The following is a 22,385-nucleotide window of genomic DNA, read 5'->3' as shown; positions in this document are numbered from 1 at the left end:
GTAAATAGCGAGTTATAGACGCCACTTACGAGGAGAACAAGAGTGATAGGGGCGGAGACAAGCCCAAAGCTCAGGAGCCCTGCACTCCGTGTCATATCCGCCATCGTGTCGAGTTGTATGGTTTGGACTTTACTCGGATGTTACTTTTGTCCCAAGATTCATACTTCTCGGCCTCTTATAGCTCAGACTAACTCAGCTGTCAATGCGGTCATTGGTTGTGGAGTTGTTGCGCGGAGATAGATGGCGAATTATCCCCACCCGGCAGAGCGAACGATACGCGCGTTCGTACCCGGGACCGGAGCCGTCACAAATACCGAGAGCTACTACTCCAGGGTCCCGAATTGATATGGGAGCCATTCAGCATTGTGAATACGAACATGATGCCTTGTGGTCTCGCGTCAAGACATTTGGGAAGTGCCGAGGCGATGTCCACGCTGCCACCTTGTTATCCTAAGTAGAGGCCTCGCAATCCTTCTCTATCAGGGTTAATCCACCTTGCACACCGCGAGAGCGATTCCTGATGTTAAATGAGTCTCTCACCAAAGCAAAAGGTCATCAAGCTCGAGCCATAATCGAGTTACATACTATAAGTATCCGTGTACCTCACCAGTCTTGCTTTTTTAATGGAATGTGCTCAATATAAGCTGTCTTGTTTCGGGATCAGAATACTTCGTATAGAGCAATCAATTGGGCTTCACAAGCGAACCGTTTGCAGGAAAAAAGTATGAAAAACGTGCCCACCAAGTGTTATGCATTTCGCATTTGATCAACTGTCGGAGCATAAGAGGAAATCATCGCCATTTCCCCCCAGATCTCCCCAGACACTCAACAAGGTTCCAGCTTCGATACAACTATACATGGGCAGCGAGATGCGGAGTTTGCGTATACGTCTATTGACAACGTGCAACTTTGTTTTGCTGCATGATCGGGTCTACATGCCCGTTACACTCGATCTGGCAAAGTGCTACGCGCGGAGAATGGCCCGTGTCAGGGATCTTCAGATTCATTCACGGTGGGCCCATGACGGGTCGCCCTCTCAACAACATTCTAGCTTGGCGAAGCGTCAAACGAAGACCTGTTTGGTTGTTCAACTCAATTAGTGGGAGATTTTGAATGTTCTCAGCGAAGGTTATGGCGGCTAAGTCGCGCGTGCAGATGACTGACACGTGGGGGCTAGGCAGGTAAGCTCCGTTCCATGTTCCAGACCTCGTTCAACGATTGGAGTGAAAGTTGTATGATCATGCGCTGCCCTTAAGAGGAGCCTCAAAAAACTGCATAACGATATAGAGATAGGAGTCTACGGCTATACTTGTGTTCCTGAAGTTTTATTTGCACATGTTACAGCTAAGGAATATCATTAGATCAGTATCATACGCAATAGTTCAGTCCGTCGAGAAGTTACTGGGGCACTCCTTGGTCCTTTGGCCCCTCAAGAACACAAGGGGATGTCCTCGCTCGCCTGCCCGTTACAACAGCCGATACTGTGCCAGTACGTATGTCTGGTATTGGTTGCAAATCACCGACGCAGAGTTCGGCAGTCTTGTTGTATTAAGCAGTTTCAATTGGGGGTAAAGAGAGTTGATGCAGAGCTGCTGTGAACGGAAAGTCGTACCTGGATACGACATTTGACTGGGTTCGGTCAGACAACGGCATTTCTCGAATAAGCGTCAATAGGTAAAAGGATTGGCGAGGGTGTGACCTCTAGGCTTCAGCTGATGCTGCATGTCAGCAGGAGTTGCATATTCGTGAGCCACCATCAGCGCGCCATCTCGCAACTAACCAGCCGACCAGGCGCTACTTGCCCTGTCTAGCTTCGAAACCGCCCCCAACTTCATTCCCTCCTTACTAGTAGTTCGACTCAATGTTTGAATGAATACCGTCTACAAATACGGCGTGAATCCCCATCCTCAACCAAGCGAAACCTTCCATCTTTGCCAAATGCCCAACGAAGACCTATGCTGGAAGCAGATTTACCAATGACAGTCAGCGCCGCCCAGAAGGAGGTGTCGGAGGTGTCGGAGGCGGTGAAGAACGACAATCGCGATGTTTCCGACCTGTGGAAAGAGGCCCTCAAAGCCTACAAAGGGATCGTAGGGTTCGACCTCGAGCGTAAGTTTGATAATGTTCAGGCGATGATCGATCAAGGCACCCACGAGATGGAGAACTTTCACAAGTTTCGCCATAACGACAAGAAAGTGGACAAACTGCGAAGTTTGTTTGCTGCCAATCTCGATTACATTGAGAAGGGCGCACAGCAGCTCGTCTCGGCAGCCGTTCCAGCTTTCCCTCCGGCTGCAGCTATTGGCACCGCGGTGACCATAATGCTAAGCGTGGGTGGTCCTCTTCCTCATTTGATGTTGTGACCAAGCTCATTCGAAACCCAGGCATGCCGCCAAGTCTCGGCAGACTATGACATCGTGATGGTGTTCTTTGAAGACATGAACAGCTTTTTGCAGCGTATCACGATTCTTGAGACTAGACTCCCGAAACACAAGGGTTATCAAAACTGTCTCATGGACGTTTTCACGTCTTTTCTAGTCATGTGTGGCTTTGCGCACAAGTTCATCGAGCTAGGCCGTTTCAGTGAGTCAAGGAACAAAAGAAAACATCATCAATCACTCATTCGAAGTTTCTAATCTTTCCAATAGAGAAGTGGATCAGTAACCTTCTTCACGGCGAGGATAGCGAGTTGGGCGGCGCTCGTAAAGGCATGGATCTCAAGATTCGACGTCTCCAGCAAGCGACAGAGTTTGCAATCCTTGGCAACACGGAAGAGATCCAGAAGATGAGCACAGAGTTATTGACCAACCAAGAAACACACACTGCAATGCTGGAGAAGCAGATGCAGATCATGAACTCAATTCGTGATACCACCGAGATGATCCAAAGTGACATGGCGAAGTTGCTGAAAGCCTTCAATGAACAAAAACGCGAAGAAAAGAAGGACCGTGGCAATGACCACCGTGCCAAGGTGGCGGAGCAAAATAAGCCTCCATCTGCAAAGAGAATCCGCAACATCTTGGTTGAGGTAGAGGGTGAAGGTCATGAGTACCACGTCCTGAAGGAGACACTTGTTAAGGACACCTGCACTTGGGTGTTTTTGCAGCCCGCATGGGATGAGTGGCTGAAGCAAGGCCAAGCCGACCACTTGACTCTGGCCATCACCGGCGAACCTGGCTCTGGGAAAAGTCACATCGGGCTTACAGTCTACGAAAGGCTGCTTAATGAAGCCATGAACGACACTTCTAAGCTGACGTGTGCCGCACATTTCTACTTCCGGGAACAGTCGTCCAGTCTCTCAAACTTCTGCAACGCCATTACAACTGTCATCATCCAAGCTGTCGAACAAAATGCTTCACTCTGTGAGCTGGTCAATGCAGAGGTAATCAAGGATGGCTTCGACATGGATTCGTATGTCGCCGAATCGCTCATTCGTCAGATCTTGGTTCCCGCGTTTGGTAAAGCCTCCAAGTTCAAGCTGCTTCTTCTCTTGGACGGGCTTGATGAGCTCGATGATCTCACCGAATTTCTTAATTTTCTTAAAGTGATACGCGAGGAGAATCTGAGAATCATTGTGGCTTTTACGTCTAGGCCAGGGGTTCTTTCCAGTGTTCAGGAATCATCATCCGTGCTCGCGGTCAATGTCACGAGAGAAAACCAAAAGGAAGACTTGAGAGCGTTTATCTGGAGTCACATCAATTCCTTGTCTACCATGAGAAAGTTCGATCGCTACGTCCAACAACGTATTGCGGACAAGGTCGAGGAGATAGCCCCGAGTAAGTTCTTCTTTCGACCGAGATGTACCGTGGCATACTAACGACCTAGACTTCTTGTACGCTACGCATATGCTTGCGCGTTTTGACAACCTAGGCCGCGAAGGCGCTGTTATCCGGAACCTGGAAAAACCATTGCCTTTGGGACTTCATGGGATCTATGAAGGCTTGTTGACCGACTGCTACCGTCGAACTGAGCTCGAGCACAAGCCCATTGTGTCTAAGCTCCTTCATTGGCTGGCCTTTGCTTTCCGACCATTGACTTTCAACGAAGTAGTTTCACTAGTACGATTGTGGGTGAATAATGTCAACTTTGACCTTGAACAGGTTCCCGAACCCTTCGAAAGCTTTCTCCAGGTTGGTGATCCTGGTTCCGATGCTGAAGAGCGTGCCAAGATCCAGGCTCAGGGCGGATGGGGCACAGCAGTAAGCGAGTTGGGAAAGACGCAGACAGCTGTCGACCGTGAGGCCATCTACAACGATGGTGAGCTGCCTGTGAAGTTCAAGGAGCGCTCGATGCGATCGTTCTTCATTGAAGAACCTGACAAAACCGACATCCACGCCCACCGCATAAGGCCCTCGGAGATTCATCGGCAGATGTTTCTAGACTGCACCAAGCTTGCCTGCACTACAGGCCATTACCCATTCCCAATTTCCAGTGCCCTCAGTCGTTATGCAGTGGTTAACATTGTATCACACTGGTCTCGCATTGACTTCGAAAGTCATACGACTGAGGAACAAATAGAGGTCATGGAGGCACTAGCTTCCACTTTATCGAACAAAAAGTCGTTCGCTCGGATGATGGAGTGGACTGGGTCCACCTACTCGAGTACATTCACTGTTGAAGTTTTCGAAAGACTGTCTAGATGGAGTCAACTCCTCAGCATCCACGAAGAGGAATTAAGCGAGGATGCGGGCGAGTGGTGGAAAATTGTCTCAGAGAATCCGCGGAACTGCTTGATCTCTCTCGTCAAAGCTCACTTGCGGCAAATTTACATTTCACTTAATGTCGACACCGCCTTGGCTTCTTACCGAAGAGCGAGGGATGCCATGAAGACTGTACGTTCCACTTTTCCCTACATGAAATCTTCACTGACCCGAGTAGAGCAACTTGGACCCTATTCTTTCGCAGCAAGCCAAGAAAACCTACGAAGCTGAGATCGGAAACATAGGGGAATCCCTGACCGAGAAACAAGGTGTCCTCGGCATCGAAAGTCTCTTTGAAGACGTTAAAATTGAACCCGCAGGATACCGCGCACTTGCTTCTCTAATGTTACACTTCAAATATTTGAAGCCCGCAGAGACATTGTGTCAAAATGCCTTAGACGGTCTCTATGGGGCTCTCGACATCGTCAGAACCAGGGAGCTTATGGCCCGAATTCATTTGGAGAATGATGCACAGGCCGGTCATCGAGATATTCTCGAGTGTTTCGAAAAGATGAACGACGAAACTGTTCCGCTGTCTTTGCGCCACGCTGTGTGTATCACCAAAGCGAGGGTGGAGGCAAAGCTAGAGATGAACGAGGCAGCCGCCATCTCATATGCTCACGCAAGGTCTGTCGATCCGACAATCCTGATGACTGGGGAGATTCTGAACGAAGAACTTGATCTGTTCTCGGAGGAGAACAGCAAGAAGGGCTTCATCGGCGTTTTGAAGAGTTGGAGTCCGCTACAGCGACTTACCTGGCTCTGCTGGGAATACGATGACTACCACGACGAGAGATCACGATTGCTCCGTAATGTTGCCATCCAGTCAGGGGAAGTTGATCTTATCATCCAATTATACCTGGACTCCATTCAGTACTTGGAAAACGTCAATGCAGCCGCACCGCTGCGAATTGATCTTTCGTTACTCTATCAGCATGTAACCGGGGACATCGAGGCAGCAAGACTAGCTTTAGATGAGGTTCTCGATAGTGGTTCAACAGGCTATCCGTACGCCATCACAGACGCATCCCCCGACTACACTGTTACTCGTGCAGTTGACGGCTACAGCGAATTGCTTTATGGCATTTTCCGAAGCTCGCATGAGCCGAAGCACAAGACGGAATTGCTTACTACTATCCAAGGGCTCCTTAGCCGCCCTCTCGCCCTCGACGTACTGCCGACATCAATCACGTATCTCAATTTCCGCCTAATCGTTCTCTCTCGGATGTATCTGAAGTTGGGCCCTGTAACCAATTTTCAGGACACTCTGCAAGGTGTTTTGATCAGCTGTATCGATGCACTTAGTGACACAATCAGTTGGAATGATGCAGACAATCTAGTCTGTCTATCGAAAGCTCTTCACATTCTTGGCAATTCCATACGCAACGGCCAAGAACTACACACAATGGCGCGCACTATGTACTCTGCTGTGTTCTGTCATCTCGACCCTAAGGTCAAATTGATGGACGATGAGGCTAACGACCATTCTGACGATGACGATGGAGATGATGAAGAGTCAGATGTCGATGCGGATGAACGGCCCACCGACGAAGGGGACCTCATTGAAGGCGCTGAACTGTTCTGTGATGGAACATGCGGCCAAAAGTTCTCTTGGTGGGGGAAGAAATCCGCTTACGCCTGTATGGTCTGTCACGACGTACTCTTCTGCACAGATTGCTACAACAAGCGAGCCACGGATGGGGATGCCGGGGAGCAATATGACGCTGTTCCGGCTTGTGATAAAGAACACGATTTTCTGAAACTACCTGTCGAAGGCTGGAGAGGAGTTACAGATGGGAAAGTCCTCCTGGAGGGCAAAGGCCCGGTGGAGTTTGGTGAGCTTCTGAAACGGACGCGAGATGTTCTTTGCAAGGAGGCTTGGGAGGAGTTCTGGAGAAATTGATTCATGTACTTGTAGTCGCTAGCAACTCTCAAACATGCCATTCACTGTCTCAACCGTCAACTACGACGACGCCGCGGAAGTTTCGAAGAACAACATGAAGACCTTCTATCACACCGATACTCATTGGCGCGCGCTCTGGAAGCCAACGCCTTTGAATGAGATCATCGAGGGCGCCACGGCTCGTATGCCCCATAGACTCGCCGGCGGTAGGGAGAAGAAAAGACATCAGAAAGCCGTTGATGACGATAATGGTGAAGTTGTGGGCTACGCACGATGGATCTTACTCGGTGATGATGACCGCATTTCTTGGCCCGAAGCAGCTGTTCGCGGACTCAAACAAGATGAAGCTGATGAGTTCAGGGCAGCCTTCCAGGCCAATACCGATGGCGGTTCTATCAGTGATAAGGATGGAAAACTACAAGCTGCTCTTGGGCTTCCTCTTGAGGAGACTGAAATTGCCGCAATGCGATCGCAGGAAGGCCCATTTCTGGGTATGAACACTGTTCTCAATGACGACTCTCATATCAGCTGACTTGCAGCAGTTCTTGATTATCTTGCTGTGCATCTAGATCACAGGCGGAAGGGGATTGCTTCAGTTTCAGTGAGAAGTGGCCTAGAGCGAGCTAATGCAGTCGGGATGAAAGTTTGGGTAATGGCTACCAAGACTGCGCAGCCGATGTACGAAAAGCTGGGATTTGAGCTCGTTGATAGCGTGAAGACATCTGTCACAGAGTTCGGAATTGCAGAGCCGCACGAGAAAGCCTTCTTGATGAAACAATGGAGTTCGCCTCCACGACACTGGGCTTAGAATATTTGGGCTCAAGTGCGGGAAAGCTAAGAAACGAATGGGTATTTTTATGCGCTCTCCAGTGTCTGTGATCTCCCAAACATACGCCTCAAACGCCAAGTTGCTGCTTCATGCCCACGTATCGAATGCAGAGTTGCCGCCAATGCCCTAATCAAGATTGCACCAATTCTTTGTGGAAGTTCGGGCCTGCGATAAGCTCTTAGTAGGTGTAGCGGAAGTCCGATGCTTGGGTTTCCTGTAGTGATATACAATTTAGCAAATACTTTTAAACATATTTTGCTCGATATATCTAGACAGATGTGTTGGAGAGACAACTTACATCCGACGCTTCGAGCTCAACCTCACCACGCTCGGCCTTCGCGTTCCAATAGCGGAAGTAAAAGCTCAAAGCAAAAACAACTATGACATTTAGAACCGCGCATCCCAAACCAGTGCTCAATCCAGGCAGGTAGTGAGGCTTGTCTTGGCTTCTGTTGTTAGGTTAGTGACTCACTCGCCTCTTGAGAGAAGAATTCATTCGATATCAGGAAGGACACTAGGTAAGGCGCACACGTGGGATATAGACTAGGCCTGCAACACACGTACCTGAAAACAAGAGAGCCGGCGATGCCGCCAATCCCACTAACGCCGACTACCATGGCACTGCAAAATGCGCGCTTCCACTGTCCTCGGATGTTGTTCGCCTGATACGCCATGGTCGCCGGCACGGCGCTAACACTCCCTGCGGTGATGAGAAAGACGCCTAAGTATCGAACGGCAACATCGCTGTGGAAGCCCATCAGGCAGGTCCCAACAATCGACAAGACCATATCGCCAACAATAATGGGACCTCGAAGCATGTACCTATCTCCAAGCCAGCCCGTGGTGTAAGTGATGATTGCGGCGAACACGTACGGTGGCGCCGTCAAGATCTGAGCTTTTCCCGTGTCGAATCCCATATTGTCTTTGAGGATGATTGGCAGAAAGAAAGATAGCGCTTCACAAAAAATGGTTAGCGAGCGGTTTAAGAAGAATTCTTGCACCACTTACAGAATATTACGAGAGCGTTGTTGAAGTAGATGATGGACAAAGCCCAGACTTTGATGTCAGCCCCGCCTGTGAGGAACTTCTTGACGCTGAAAGACGGCAATTCCGCATCTCCTCTATCGGCCTGAACTCTCGAAATCACCCAAGCAGTTTCCTCCTGGGAAAGAAAGTTCCAGACGCTCTTTTGAGCATCTGGAAACCCTACGAGTAGAAAATAGCCGACGATGCCGATAGCGCAGGTTATGACACCTTCTATGATGAAGATCCATGACCAGCCCCTGAGGTTTGCGGTCCCATCAAGTTGGGTGAGCTACGAAAAGGGTATGGTCAGACACTTACCTCACCAAATTTGAGAGGCAAATATTCAAAAACTCATGCTGAACTTAAGATGCACTTACTCCGAAAGCCAAGATTCCCGCAAATGCAGAAGCAAAGCAGACAATCATGTAGAACACCGAGTACCGTTTTCCCACTTCGTCTGAAAGGTATTAGTACAAGCTCAAGTTTTGAAACTCTAAATCTAGAAAGAACTTACAGCGAGTGTACCAAGTGCTCAGAAGGTAAACGCAGCTAGGGAAGAATCCAGAGTCGAGCGCACCAAGAATCACTCTCAAAGCCACGAGCTGACTCCAGTGCGTCAAAAAGCCCATGCCAATTACGATACCGCCGCAAATCATTGTGATGGCCGTGAAGTAGGCCCGAGGGCCCAATGTTCGCCCAAGAATGACGGAGACCGGCTGGAAAGTGATATAGGTCGTGAAGAAAACCAAGCTAACGACTGACTATAACATTTGCTTGTTAGTCATCTCAAACAACGCATCTTCTCAAAGAAATAAAGATTTGTCAGAGATTTAAACTCACGTATCGGTTGCCAGTCAACTCTAAATCTTCTCTCATACCGGCAACGACGGCGGATGGAAGGTTCGACCGGTCAATCACAGAGAAGCAGTACAGCAGCCCAACAGTTGCGACAAGACGAATGTCAACCCGTCTCATTATCCTCTTCTGCTCGACCAAAGAGAACCCATGAGTTCTCTGCTCCGTTGCTGATTCCATTACGTCGAGGTGGTTTGGTACCGAACTGCCCTGGTCAGGCGTCGTCGCTGGTTTCATGTTGTGTTCAAGTGAAGACATCGTTTAAATAATATTTTTCGTCGTCTTTGTGCTTGCGAGAGTTGTTCAGTTGCTGGTAGTGAGTGAAACGCAAACATTGTGTGAACATGTCTGCTTTATCATTGATTTCTCTTGAATTCTTTGTCCCTCCATTCACTATGTTGATATTGAACCTCGCCAAGGGTTGAGATCCTTCACCTCTCAACCCTCCGTTGATTCTCGAAACATCACGATCGCGTTTCACGACGAGGGTGCTTCGTAAAGTTTACTAAGGCATGTGAAGAAGGATGGTGAGTTGTGACGAAGCATAGTGGTGTAGTGAATTAGAAAGAGATAAGCGACGATGGCGCGCGCGCTCTGGAATTTGGAATTTGCTTGGCCATGAGCGGGCCATCCGAATGGGAGAGAAAAAACCTGACTTAGGTCATTCCCACTTTCCAGGCTAGAGGTGTTTGGTTTTCCCCGCTACCCCAACCAAGCGGCATTTAAGAGGTGCTGAAAATAGCGGTACTTGAGTGGAAAGACCTTGTTTCCTCCGTCAAAGAGAGGAAGTGGCTCATTGCTGCCCGTTGTTCGTGTATGGAGTAAATAAAGACACTGTGTTGGTTGCCTCATTGTAGCATGCCCGTGCAGGTCATATTGATCGACCAGTTAGATACAGACCCCTGGGGTCTCGAAATAACACTTCAAAGACAGAATCAAGCCACTCAAGCCTTATGCTATTCCAGGGTCGACTTAGGGCTCGAAGGATTCACTTGCGGAGACTTGTGAGGGAGTATCCAGCCCATCACAGTAAGCGACGTTCAGTGGATGTGGGGGGGGGGCTTCATCTAAAATTGAGCGAGTCTCGATGGAAGAAAACTCCGACGGAATCCGCAGACAAGAGGAGAGTAATACATCCTCTTCAAGGAAATTCTCAAAGTCTAATTAACTACTCCGCAGGAACTGATTCTGGACGAGGAAGCATGGGATGCTGTCGTTGGCCACCTTGGTTTAGCGTCGAGATCGGGGTCTTGGATTCCCTGTGGTTATCCCGGGTATCTGCAGGCTCCGTCCGTCATGATGCAGCTCACATCCAGTCTGTCGGACTTCCACCAGCCTGGTCATAGGCTACGGCAATGTGTATCCGCCATCGATCACAACGTTTGATCCTGTCATGTAACAGCATGCATCACTGGCAAGGAAGACATAGAGCTATCGATCCAGAGACACATTAGTTCGGGCTGTCCATGTGTCATGCAATGCAGGCCCGAAGGGTTGGTCACTCACTCCTCTTAGCTCGGCAGGATGACAAACCCGGCCACCTGGGATCATTGATAGCCAATGCTCCATCAGCTCTTTCGGCTGCTTTGTCAACACTGCAGGGAACACGGTAAGCAACACTGCACGTGGGTTTGGTGTCAAATATACGACTTTGGGGAAGAAAAACAACAACTGACTCTCGGTGAGGATGTATCCAGGCGATACACAATTGACGCGCGCAAAATTGGCCCATTCGACGGAGAGACTTTTGGCAAGCTGCACGACTGCCGCCTTGGAAGCATTGTAGGCAGCCTGTTCCTGGGGTACGTTGACCAAAATAGCGCTCACGGAAGCGGTGATGACTAGGTTTCCTCTCCCTTGCTTCTTGAAGATGTTTCCCACAGCCTGCGCAGTCCACATGACGCCGTCGTAATTGACGCTGTTCATATCATGCCATGTCCGTTCCGTGTACTCGAGCGACTTAACATTTGCGCAGACGCCCGCGTTGGCCACCGCTATGTCTATGCGGCCTCCGCCGAACTCGCTGGCGATTTGATTGATGGTTTTCGCAATAGTCCCTCGGGACGTGACATCGGATCGATATGCCTGGACGCGGACGCCCGTCTCTTTTGCGATTCGGGCAGCTGTTTCGTCTGCTTTGGCGTTCATCTTGTAGATGAATGCGACGTCTGCGCCAGCCTCTGCCAACCCGCGAACGACTTCAGCACCGATACCCCTTGACCCTCCAGTCACTACCGCAATCTTCCCTTTGAGGGAGAACTGCGTAAGGATTGGAGCGTACAAGTCCTCGGGTTGATAGAGAGGCATGTTGAGATACTGCTTTTGTGACGGGTTTCAATTATTGCCGGACTACTTGGTTCACATTCTAATCATGCTTGTATTCACCATCTTGAAGGCAGTCTTATATACCGAAAAACTGTATCCAAATCTTCGAAGCCATGTGAGAGATATCGTCTCGTGAGAGCAAATGATCTTTCAGACTTGAGGTGGCTCAACACAAAGCTCCCCATCTGTTGACAGCAAGCTATGCGAAGACAAGCATGGGTCAAGATTGTGGCCATACAATTCCACGCTATCGATGACCCTGCTTCCGGAGACTCGACAGCCATAGCAGCACTGCCCAGCAACCGAGTGCTCGTCTCGAGGGAAGCCATGGGCACTGCTAGGCCTCCCACCGGTCGTCTCGAGCTAGGATGTTTGAGAGATTGAATGGCATGATCTGCTGCGTGATACCAACCCATTTGACGTCCCCATGGGGTTTCCCCGCGTTGGTCCAAGGTAGTCCGGTTCTTGGGTTGGACTACGTCACTTTTGATCGATTAGATCAGTCCGAGCAGACTAGGACGAGTTCCGAGTTGAAGAGTAATATCTTGTATAACTAGAAAAAGACACTCTGACTTCTGACTTGTAACATAAAGTATGTTGTTATTCGACTCAGAGTAGGACTCAACGGAAAGTCTTGCATCATTTTGTTTCACAATCGCTACGATGGACCAACGTCACAAATGGATGGTGACGGCGAAGTTCGAGAAGCGAGCGCTTCTCATTGCTGTCAACGCCCTTGCCGGAATGTCAATCTTCTTCTTTGGTTCGTCTGACCACTTCAACTCGTCCATACATCAAAAGTATGTGCCTGATATGATTTAAAACGCTAACAAACTCGATGTCCAGGTTATGATCAAGGAATGATGGGCGGTGTAAACAACGCCAAACACTACATCGACCTAATGAAATTTGGATATGTCGACGCCGATGGCACTCCGGTCGTGACCGACACTCTGCTTCAAGGCGGCATCATGTCTGTCTTCTATCTCGGCACCCTGATCGGCTGTATGGTTGGAGGATCCATCGGCGACCGATTTGGCAGAATCAAGACCATTGCCATTGGTGCTCTTTGGGGTATCTTCGGCGCGTCTTTGCAGTGTACCGCTATGAACTCGAACTGGATGATCTGCGCTCGTCTTCTCAATGGAATTGGTACGGGCATCTTGAACGGCATCGTGCCTGTCTGGGCATCGGAGCTCGCAGATTACACCTCTCGAGGTGCCTTCATCGCCATGGAGTTTACCCTGAACATCTTTGGTGTTGTCGTTGCCTATTGGCTTGGGTAAGATTCAACTAGCAGATTGAAAAGTTGGAACATGAAACTAATCAAGTTGTTCGACCCAGATATGCTGTCAGCTTCATCGATAATGGCGAGTCTGCTTTCCGATGGCGCTTCCCCATTGCCTTCCAGATTATTCCGCTACTTTTCTTGCTATTCGGATGCTTCCTATTCCCCGAGTCACCTCGCTGGCTTTGCAAGGTCGGACGAGACGATGAATCCCTCTACATTCTGCAACGGCTCCGAGGCACCCATGACGGTATCGCCGAGGCGGAACTTGCGGACATCAAGGATGTGGTCAGACTTGAACAATCGGCCGAGGGAACCAAGTACCACCACATGCTCTTTGGTCTCAAGTGTGGAAAACTCCACACAGGCCGAAGAGTGCAACTTGTTATTTGGCTGCAAATCATCCAATGCTGGACAGGTATCGCTGGTATCACCATGTACGGCCCAAGTAAGTCATCAACCCATTTCGATCCGTTCTTACTGTCGGGAACCCCCTAGCTAACCAGAACCTCGAATAGCCATCTTCCACATCGCCGGTTTCGGTCCATCTAAAGCTCTCTGGATCTCTGGTCTGAACAACATCTTCTACATGTTCGCCACGCTCATCTGCGTCTTCACCATTGACAGGATTGGAAGACGTTGGACATTGTATTGGGGCTCGGTTGCTCAAGGCATTGCCATGTTCCTTGTCGGTGGCCTGTCCCGCGGCGGTCTGAATGCCAGAGCTGTTGGAAATGACGACGTTGCCAACTCCTGGGGAGCCGCAGCCGCTACAATGGTTTTCCTTTAGTAAGTCATCTCGACACATATTTTATACTCTGTGAATCACTGACGCTTTCGAAGCACGTTTGTGTTTGGCGCAACCTGGCTCACCGTGCCTTGGTTGTACCCGGCGGAGATCTTCCCGTTGCAGGTTCGAGCCAAAGGTAACGCCTGGGGCGTCGTTGGATGGAGTATTGGCAATGGGTAAGACGCCCAAGTCTCTACGTATTGTGGCCCAAGACATGTCGCTAACTCCACACTAACCCAGTACTTTGACACTTGTTCTTCCGTACATCATTGGAGCCATCAATGAGAATGCGATGTACATCTTCGCGGCCATCAACGTCATTAGTATTCCAATCGGTAAGTTGACAAGCTCTTCACCCCAATTGTCTATTCCGTCTTTCTAACTATTGGCAGTATGGGCTTTGTACCCAGAGTCGAATCAAAGAACTCTTGAGGAAATCGATTTCCTCTTCGCCGCAGACTCGCCCTGGACGTGGGATGCGGAGAAGAAGTTCAAAGAGCTCAAAGCCGAGCACGAAAGTCGTGTTGGTGCCGTTCGAGCAGCTGTCAGGGGAGATCTAGAGAGCAAGGGAGAGAACTCCAGCACCCATGTTGAGAAGTCGTCTGGTTCAGAGATTCAATGATTCAGGCATCGTCCTATGCGGTTTTCGATCTCTCCAACTTGACTCAAAAGAGGGGTTGCAGGAGAATAAGTGGAGTGTGGAACAGGCTTGCAAGAGTGTCTGGAGGTCAAAGGAGAACTGTCGGACATTCTCGATTCATAGCTCTAGCGCCAATGGCCAATATGCATTATTATGTCGAATCTATCTGCGTCTCATATTATTTCGACGATGAAGAGAGAAGGCTTCTCGGAAAGCTGATCGCTTGCAAACACTGAACACTTCTCTTTTTTTTTTCTTGCCCTTGGCTGAGATTTCCCTTGGCCATCCAAGAATAAACAGCCAGCAGTTCGTTAGTTCCCGTGACACCAACCTCATGCCATGAACCTGTTGCCATGATAATCTCCGCATACCATGTAGAGTTCGGATATATGAGCCTTACATCTGACCATACCGCGGTGCATTAGCTTGAAGTTTCTCACACTGGTCCTTGATTCCTGTAGGTGCCAAGGCAACACAAGTAAGGTAAGCGACTGAAGCGAATCAAGCCAAAACAAGTTATTCGATAAACCACCTGACTTGTTACCAATAGTATACCAATTAAGTTCTGAACTTACTAGCCCTGCCCGAACGATACTGGCGTGGGTCGACCTGAAAACGTGGTACCCTCCCTGACACGAGTCTTTCAGGTCCACTTTCATGCAGCCTCAATTCCCTCGAGACGAGGGTGCGGGGTAAGATAGCTGTTTAGATGTGAACATTCCGATCCGGAGCAAGTCAAAGCGCGGAGGATGAGGCTAAGCGAGGTGAGTGATGTGGGCAAAGTCAACAAGATTGTACCGCAGCGGGCTGAACCCCGGCTTGTATGATTTAGCCAAAATTATTTCCATTAACTGCTGGTCACGCTGTTGAAGATTGAGATCGAAAATCGTTACATTCGCGCGTTGAATCAAAAATGGCTTCATCAAGCTGGCGGCTGCTGAAAGGCAGAACAGCTTGCATCACCGGAGGTACAACTGGCATTGGCCGTGCGATAACACTCGAATACTTGAGACACGGCGCCAACGTCGCAGTCAACCACCTCGGCCTCCCTAGCGACGAAACACACAGACTCAGCCTGATCGAGGAGGCGGAAAAGATCAGGAAAAATGCCCCCAAAGATTCTCCGACGGGCGAGTTGATTGAGCTTGCAGGCGATGTGACAGACCCAAATACCGGAAAGGGTCTCGTTGCCGCAGCAGTAAAGAAATGGGGCGGACTGGATGTCTTCATTGCGAACGCTGGTATCTTCAAGCCCGCTGAGTTTCTCACGTATGTTCTTTTGGTGTTCCACGACAGAATTTCTAGAGTTAATAACGCTAACGAAATTGCAAACAGACTCGAAAAGGAAGTATTCGATAAAACACTACACGTCAACGTCAATGGCGCATTCTACTCATGCCAGGCAGCGGCGAACCAGATGGTCAAGCAAGGACGCGGAGGATCAATCATTGGTATCTCATCAATCAGCGCTCTGCAAGGTGGAGGTTTGCAGACTCACTACACACCGACAAAGGCAGCGGTCTTGTCAATGATCCAGTCAATGGCAGTCGCTCTCGCAAAGCACCGCATCAGATGCAATGCTTTGCTTCCGGGCACCATCCATACACAGTTGGCGGAGGAGGACATGCAAAATGAGACGAAGCGCAAGTATCTTGAGCAACGTATTCCCATGGGCGTGGGCAAGCCCCATGACCTGGCTGGGCCGGCGGTCTTCTTGGGTTGTGAGGAATTAAGCGGATTCATGACGGGTTCCCAGATGTTAGTGGATGGTGGCATGTACGTTCATTTGCAGTAGATTTTAGACATAGTTCTCGACGTTCGGTACAGAAGCTCAATGTGGCACATTCTACGAAGAACACTTTGTACCATGGAACCAAAAGAAAAGTAAAATAAAAACAAATAAACCCATAGAATCGCCAAATCCCAGCCCTTCCCCAAGCGTGCAAAGCACCAGACTACTGTCCATCCCACCGGGCCCCAGTCGGAGACCGGCGGCTCCACACCGGGCGCGCCGAGCCGGAGCCGTCTCCAACCTTTTAGCGGGGCACTCCAGGTTACCCCGCACGGGCATCTGCCCCGTGCCCACGTAGTACGTACTGTACAGTACGGTTACTTCTCCAACCAGTCGCGACTCTTCGCAACTCCAAGTGCCAGTGTTCCCTGTCGCTTCCACCTTCCTCTTCCTAATAGCACCACACGACTCGACTCTGCATGTCGTTGCCCGACATCCTGTGACAGTAGCCACACATCAAATCCATCTCCCATCTACAATCCACTTGTTCAGGTTCAATGGCATAAATATCATCAAGATGGGCGCTGATGATGAGGATCCACAACCCTACTTCACCCGTGGCCGCCTCAGTCGTGGCCGCGGCCTCAGAAACAGTACCGGCTGGTGAGTATTATCCCTGCCCTAGATCTGGAGAAAACTCTTCGTAAGCTGTCTCAAATCTGACAATTGCTTCCCGCAGTGCAACATGTCGCCGCCGTCATGTCAAGTGCGACGAGAGAAAACCGATATGCGGTGGATGTGAGAGAACTAAACACAATTGTCTTTACACACCAAGGCGGCCACCAAACAGAAAACGGTCCGGTCCTGTTGTATCAGTCACCCCGAACAGTGGTACTCCGAAGTCCATGACTCCTCGAGAGCCTCAATCGCCTCGGTCTCCCAGTCCGCCAAACTCCGAGTGTCAGCCCGTCATCTGTGATGACGAAGCAGCTCCTCTACCGGCAGTAACGCTTGGAGAACAACAAACATCAAGCATTGCGAGCGCTACCACAATAGCACCGTCTAATGACGAAGGGATAGATACGTCCAATCACGCCAGTACGGGCGATAGACCAGCTTTCGAGCAAGACTCCCCAGAGCAAGTCGACGCGTTATGCACAGGTATCACACCACGAGGCACAGCACAAACGTCCAGCTCATTCGGGGCGAACCTGGAGAATGCCACGGCCATTTGGGTCGATCTGCTTCTCCAAGATGCGGCTATGCAAGAAATCGATTTCACCAATGTCAACTTTGAAGAAGGCGTCGATCCCTTTGCAAGCTCGGTCGTGCAATCACCTGCTGTGGGGCGGGGTTTACCCAAGACCAGTGGAGAAGGCCTTAGTCCTACGCCATGCGCCTCGCATCCCTACTTGCATGAGAGATCTCCGACGTTCGATGAATACCAATGCCTCGAGAAACAGGCTTGGCGATCGGCAACGCCTCTACTGATCCAGGCGCAGGAACATGTTGTTTTTCAAAACTTTGTGCAACACATTAGTAGATGGGTAAGCTGCGAAAGTATCTCCTCGGAAAATGCTTTAAGTAACAATTCCTATTGGTATTAGATGGACCTATTCGAACCTAGACGTCCGTTTGGAACGCTCGTTCCTCAACTTGCAGTACGTCATCTGTTCGTCACCTGTTACATTTTTTGAAGTAGAAGTTGAAGGCAATTTGCTGACGAGCTTCTGTTGCATGCTGTAGATGCATAATGTAGGGCTGCTCAATGCCGTCCTCGCTCTGTCTGCACGTCACCTCTCTTTGAGTACGCACTCAGACGGCACACAGACCCGAGACCCCAACGACGCACTACGATACTATTACAAGACCCTACACTATATCCAAGAGGCAATGCAATACGACACATACAAAACGAGTCTCGAACTCCTCGCGACCAGCATCACTGTATCAGCATACGAAATGCTCGATGGCTCGAGACAAGATTGGGAAAGACATCTGAAAGGAGTATTCTGGATCCAACGCTCGCAAGTCATACACGGCGATTCTATGGGTTTGAAACAAGCTGTCTGGTGGGCATGGCTATGCCAGGATGTGTGGGCTGCCTTTCGTGAGAAGCGTCGTCCTTTCACATTCTGGCGGCCACTGAAGACATTAGACGATTTAGGCCCGTCTGAGTTGGCTGCGCGGTCAGTCTACTTCTTCGCCCAAGTGGTCGCATTCTGCTCGTATGAAGAGACCGAAGCAGGAAAGAATGATCCTCACGCGAGAATCGCGGCGGCGGACGCCTTAAGAGAAATGCTGGAAAACTGGAGGCGGCACCTAACGGCCGAGTTTCAACCACTCCCGTACCCGAGTTCTCCTGATGACATCTTCGAGCCAATCTGGATCAATCCTCCGGCGTTTGGTAAGCCCACCTCTTCAGATGTTCGTGGGCAATCATAATGACCATTCACAGCGGTAGCTTTCCAGATCTACTATTGCTCTCACATCCTGCTCCTAATGAATGTACCTGTTCTAGGCGGACTTGAACAGTATACGCAGCAGCGGAAGCGTCTGATGGAGTGCGTCAAGAAAGTTTGCGGTATCGGCATGACACTGTCAGACTATCCATCGAGTGTTTTGTGCTCTCAGTGTCTATTCATTGGTACGTCTTCCCTTCCGCTGCAGGAAACCAACTCTGATCCACCGAAGCCGGCATACCCCTCGAGAGCAGCAGAGAGCGGAAATGCGTTCTAAATCTGCTAGAAGCCTGTCACGCTCGATCAGGCTGGCCCGTGAAGCCGCTCGGCGAGGAGTTGAAGCTCCGATGGGAAGCTTCCGATGCTTAATAATACCCAGAATCAACTTCTATTCATGCCTGTCCCGCTGAGCCACAAGTTTCCATCCACTCCTTCGTCTGCCGGATGACGTTGCTCGTGCCCTCCTCAATAAGCGTAGTATGCGGCAATCGCGTGACCTGCGACCGGAGATGGGTATAATAGTCGTCCAGAACAAGCCGATTGACGTTTATCTTTGTCGCGCCCGCAGCAATGCACTTCTTCATCAGGTCTGGAGGGAATCCGTTTGTACCGTGCAGAGCAACCCTGACTCTGCCGGCAATCTGGGCGCGTATCTTTTCAAATCTGCAAACCTCGTAATCAGCGTCCTTGTTCGGGAGGGATCTTTATCAAGAAATCATATCCTGCGCGTCGAACGACCGTTACATGTACGTACCGTTCAAAGTCCAGTTGCGGACCCAACTTTCCGTATTCGCCGTGTACGTTGCCAAACGCTGGGGCGAGGGAATCCACACCCGTGGCGATGAACTCGTCAACTTCCTCGGTGGTAGTCTTACTAGCCTCCAATCCGGCCGTGTCCATAACGCCGTCTTCGGCACCTTCTATCCTCCCAGGCTCGGCCTCGGTGGCAATCTTGCGTTGGTGGCAATACTTGACCCATTTGGCCGTTTTTTCCAGGTTCTCCGCCTTTTCGTAGTGGGACATGTCGACCATGATGCTATCGAACGGTAGGTTGTCGGCTGCATACTGGATAATCTTCTCGTCCTGCGCATGGTCGAGGTGGATCGAAATTGGGACAGATACTCGGGACACTGCTTCTTTGGCGGTGCGGACGAGCAAACCGTCGGCAAAGGTGACCGCCCAAGGGAAGAATTGAATAATTAGAGGCGAGCGGGCTTCTTCGGCTGCGGTGACGAGGCCGTGGATCTGCTCGAGGTTATATGCAATGGCGGCAATGACCCCGTAACGGCCCTTTTCGGCTTTGGTCAGGATTTGGATTGTCCTGTTCTCATCTTTCCAGTTTGCCGACACAATCATTTTTACAATAAGATGCGTTCTTCGAACTCCGCTTAATGAGACTGTCTTATGGAACAATCACAAAGTTCCAGACCAGACCGGTCCAGACGTTGAAAGTTTGCCGTGTATTTCAATCATATCTATGGGCTGGTGAACACGGTGATGATGTGTAATTGTGTTTGCAGCTGTATGTCAGAGGCGCGCTGCGGGCTTGCTGTGGGGTCAGCGTCGTCTCGAGGGAAAGTTTGGACCTCGGCCCCCGGCACGATCTGATCTGGAGGCGGAATGGGCGATCTTAGTTTCGCGGGGTGTACTCCGTAGGTGGGCTTGTGGGTTCCGTGGCTTCTCGGCTTGAACTTTCTGTCTAGTAATCAGGTCATTCAATAAGCAGGCTCGCATACGAGTCTTGATCGAGGGGCAAACCTCGGGCCTGGCGAAATAAGCCCCTTCATTCATTCTTCAGTATAGAGCACTGCTTGCCATTACAACCCACGGCTCATAATGTCAGCCAACGCAGAAAAGTTCAATTCATGGCAAATTCATGACGAATCATTTCGAGAAATCATTGGTTCGAGCCCTTCGCTGGATCTTTTACTCCAAGTCGACTCTTACCCTTTCGCTCACGAGGCCGGCGTTTTCATCCCTTCAAGCGATGAACTATTCATCACGAGCAACCAGTTCGCGGATAAAGATGGCTCTAGAAAAGTCCAGATTTCCAGAATATCGTTGCCCAGCGGTGGGAAAACTGTAAAGCATGAAGAGATCTCAAGTCCAGATATCGCGATGGGCAACGGTGGCGTCAACTATGGCGACGACATTCTCTTCTGTGCCCAAGGCTCAATGACACGACCTAGCGGTCTATTCAAGATGTCAAGAACACCGCCATATGCGACTGAGCCTGTCATCATTTCTTTCCATTCTCGGCCATTCAACTCTGTCAACGATGTTGTCGTTAGCAAAGATGGAAGCATTTGGTTCACTGATCCGCCCTATGGTCACGAGCAAGGCTACCGCCCTCCTGCGACCCTGCCTAGCCAAGTCTATCGCTTTGATCCGGCGACGTCTTCGATCCGGGCCATGGCGGACGGTTTCGGCAGACCAAATGGAATTTGTTTCTCGCCTGACGAGACTACCGTCTATGTAACAGACACGGATCTTGTTCACGGCGATGGTACACTAGACGGCAATCGGGTTTCGACCATGTGAGTTATTCGATACAGATTTGTTTCCAAAAGTTTACCACTCTCAGCTCGCGGACTAACAACACAGATACGCTTTCGACGTAGAACAGCGCCACGGACAGCCCGCGTTGCTGAACAGGAGACTATTCGCATCCGCCGACGTCGGTATACCAGACGGAATTAAGTGCGATACGAACGGAAATGTCTACAGCGGATGCGGGGACGGTGTGAACGTTTGGTCTCCTGGCGGTGTCCTACTTGGTCGTATCCTCATCGACGGTGGTGCCGCCAACTTTTGTTTCGGACGCGGGGGCGAGATCTTCATACTTAACGAGCATCGTCTCTGGAGAGCACAGTTGAGCAAGTCGGTCAAGGGTGCACTTCTAGGGATTTGAGATGTTTGACCGGGATTAGGTGCTTTGGTGTAAGCTGCTGTGGCTGCATCGCGGTCAGTCACCTGAAAATGAGAGACGCATCGGGAACGACGTCTTGTGGCGTGCAATGTGGCACACTTTTTGCTACGTGGAATTCCGCCAAACGCGGGTTAGCTACTACATGCATGAGTGTTGATATTGAATGCTAGTGCCAATTCAAGTCCGCAAAGCAAACGCCTCTGCCATTCTGTCATGCATTCGGTTTGATCGTACTTTGCCCATTGGATCTCATCAAGTGACATGCTGTTCCTGTGCAACCATGCGGAAAGAGGTGATGAACTCCCCCATGTAGCCAGTCAAAATTTACAAACAGGATAGGCTTTTGCACATTTGACTTTGCTCAATGCCGATTGGTGAGATGCGCAAGCATTAATCTGTTGAAGAACGATGTCTTTTCCCGTCTCATCAGCAAAGGGATTCGCTTCTTTTACCAGAACGCAAGATATCGGAACATGTCCGTACGCTCTCAATCCCGCAACTATCCGCCGCTCCAACCCCTCTCTATCTTGGCTCTTTTTTTTATCGTCCGGCGTCGCATTCTACCGTGGCGAATGATCAACTGCCGTTGGTTCAGACACCGGTCGATAGCGCAAGTACAGGGGCGCTGATCCTCGCGAACGCATGCACCCCGCAGGCCACGTCTGGCAGGTCGGGTTGTTTTGGAGAGAGGGGAGCTCCGAGCCGGGAGAGCATGCGGGGGTGATACCGGATAAGTCTGGCATGGGACGATCGACCCCCTTCTGTTAGACGGACGTGATAGCGCAACGTTGATCTGGGAGAATGCAACGTTGTTGGATGGACAATGTAGTGCAAGTGCAGCCCGGTTGGGATGAGGAGATAGGTGCGCGCACCTCGTTCCGTTTGGAGATATGTTTCCCCCATGTT

The 22,385-nt window shown here is 50.2% G+C and overlaps 9 protein-coding genes across 9 annotated transcripts; 6 read left to right on the top strand and 3 right to left on the bottom strand.

The window, feature by feature from the left end:
* Positions 1-1,976: 1,976 nt before the first annotated feature.
* On the top strand, positions 1,977-6,603 carry N0V96_000125 (uncharacterized protein; the record flags this gene model as incomplete). The annotated part of the gene is made up of 5 exons (XM_065755837.1): positions 1,977-2,334; positions 2,649-3,776; positions 3,826-4,372; positions 4,640-4,832; positions 4,879-6,603. The coding sequence occupies 5 exons, from the start codon at positions 1,977-1,979 to the stop codon at positions 6,601-6,603; spliced, it is 3,951 nt and encodes a 1,316-aa protein (XP_065615077.1).
* A 34-nt stretch (positions 6,604-6,637) lies between these two features.
* Positions 6,638-7,411, top strand: N0V96_000124 (uncharacterized protein; the record flags this gene model as incomplete). Its single annotated transcript, XM_053191734.1, has 2 exons — positions 6,638-7,094; positions 7,335-7,411. The coding sequence occupies 2 exons, from the start codon at positions 6,638-6,640 to the stop codon at positions 7,409-7,411; spliced, it is 534 nt and encodes a 177-aa protein (XP_053050818.1).
* A 199-nt stretch (positions 7,412-7,610) lies between these two features.
* N0V96_000123 (uncharacterized protein) lies at positions 7,611-8,349 on the bottom strand (the record flags this gene model as incomplete). The annotated part of the gene is made up of 3 exons (XM_065755836.1): positions 7,611-7,646; positions 7,731-7,794; positions 7,997-8,349. The coding sequence occupies 3 exons, from the start codon at positions 8,347-8,349 to the stop codon at positions 7,611-7,613; spliced, it is 453 nt and encodes a 150-aa protein (XP_065615076.1).
* A 2,311-nt stretch (positions 8,350-10,660) lies between these two features.
* Positions 10,661-11,620, bottom strand: N0V96_000122 (uncharacterized protein; the record flags this gene model as incomplete). The annotated part of the gene is made up of 2 exons (XM_053191736.1): positions 10,661-10,701; positions 10,990-11,620. The coding sequence occupies 2 exons, from the start codon at positions 11,618-11,620 to the stop codon at positions 10,661-10,663; spliced, it is 672 nt and encodes a 223-aa protein (XP_053050820.1).
* Positions 11,621-12,301: 681 nt separating this feature from the next.
* On the top strand, positions 12,302-13,716 carry N0V96_000121 (uncharacterized protein; the record flags this gene model as incomplete). Its single annotated transcript, XM_053191737.2, has 4 exons — positions 12,302-12,401; positions 12,485-12,920; positions 12,983-13,374; positions 13,445-13,716. 4 exons carry the CDS (start codon positions 12,302-12,304, stop codon positions 13,714-13,716), a joined length of 1,200 nt encoding a protein of 399 aa, XP_053050821.2.
* Positions 13,717-13,888: 172 nt separating this feature from the next.
* Positions 13,889-14,338, top strand: N0V96_000120 (uncharacterized protein; the record flags this gene model as incomplete). Its single annotated transcript, XM_053191738.1, has 3 exons — positions 13,889-13,932; positions 13,957-14,051; positions 14,109-14,338. The coding sequence occupies 3 exons, from the start codon at positions 13,889-13,891 to the stop codon at positions 14,336-14,338; spliced, it is 369 nt and encodes a 122-aa protein (XP_053050822.1).
* Positions 14,339-15,269: 931 nt separating this feature from the next.
* On the top strand, positions 15,270-16,151 carry N0V96_000119 (uncharacterized protein; the record flags this gene model as incomplete). Its single annotated transcript, XM_053191739.1, has 2 exons — positions 15,270-15,625; positions 15,692-16,151. The coding sequence occupies 2 exons, from the start codon at positions 15,270-15,272 to the stop codon at positions 16,149-16,151; spliced, it is 816 nt and encodes a 271-aa protein (XP_053050823.1).
* Positions 16,152-18,942: 2,791 nt separating this feature from the next.
* Positions 18,943-19,906, bottom strand: N0V96_000118 (uncharacterized protein; the record flags this gene model as incomplete). The annotated part of the gene is made up of 2 exons (XM_065755835.1): positions 18,943-19,252; positions 19,305-19,906. 2 exons carry the CDS (start codon positions 19,904-19,906, stop codon positions 18,943-18,945), a joined length of 912 nt encoding a protein of 303 aa, XP_065615075.1.
* Positions 19,907-20,386: 480 nt separating this feature from the next.
* On the top strand, positions 20,387-21,091 carry N0V96_000117 (uncharacterized protein; the record flags this gene model as incomplete). The annotated part of the gene is made up of 1 exon (XM_053191741.2): positions 20,387-21,091. One exon carries the CDS (start codon positions 20,387-20,389, stop codon positions 21,089-21,091), a length of 705 nt encoding a protein of 234 aa, XP_053050825.2.
* Between the last annotated feature and the right edge of the window lie 1,294 nt (positions 21,092-22,385).

This window comes from Colletotrichum fioriniae, assembly GCF_027942845.1.
Source record: "Colletotrichum fioriniae strain IMI 355084 chromosome Unknown scaffold_1, whole genome shotgun sequence".
NCBI lineage: Eukaryota > Fungi > Ascomycota > Sordariomycetes > Glomerellales > Glomerellaceae > Colletotrichum > Colletotrichum fioriniae.
This window is presented reverse-complemented; position numbering and strand designations above follow the sequence as displayed.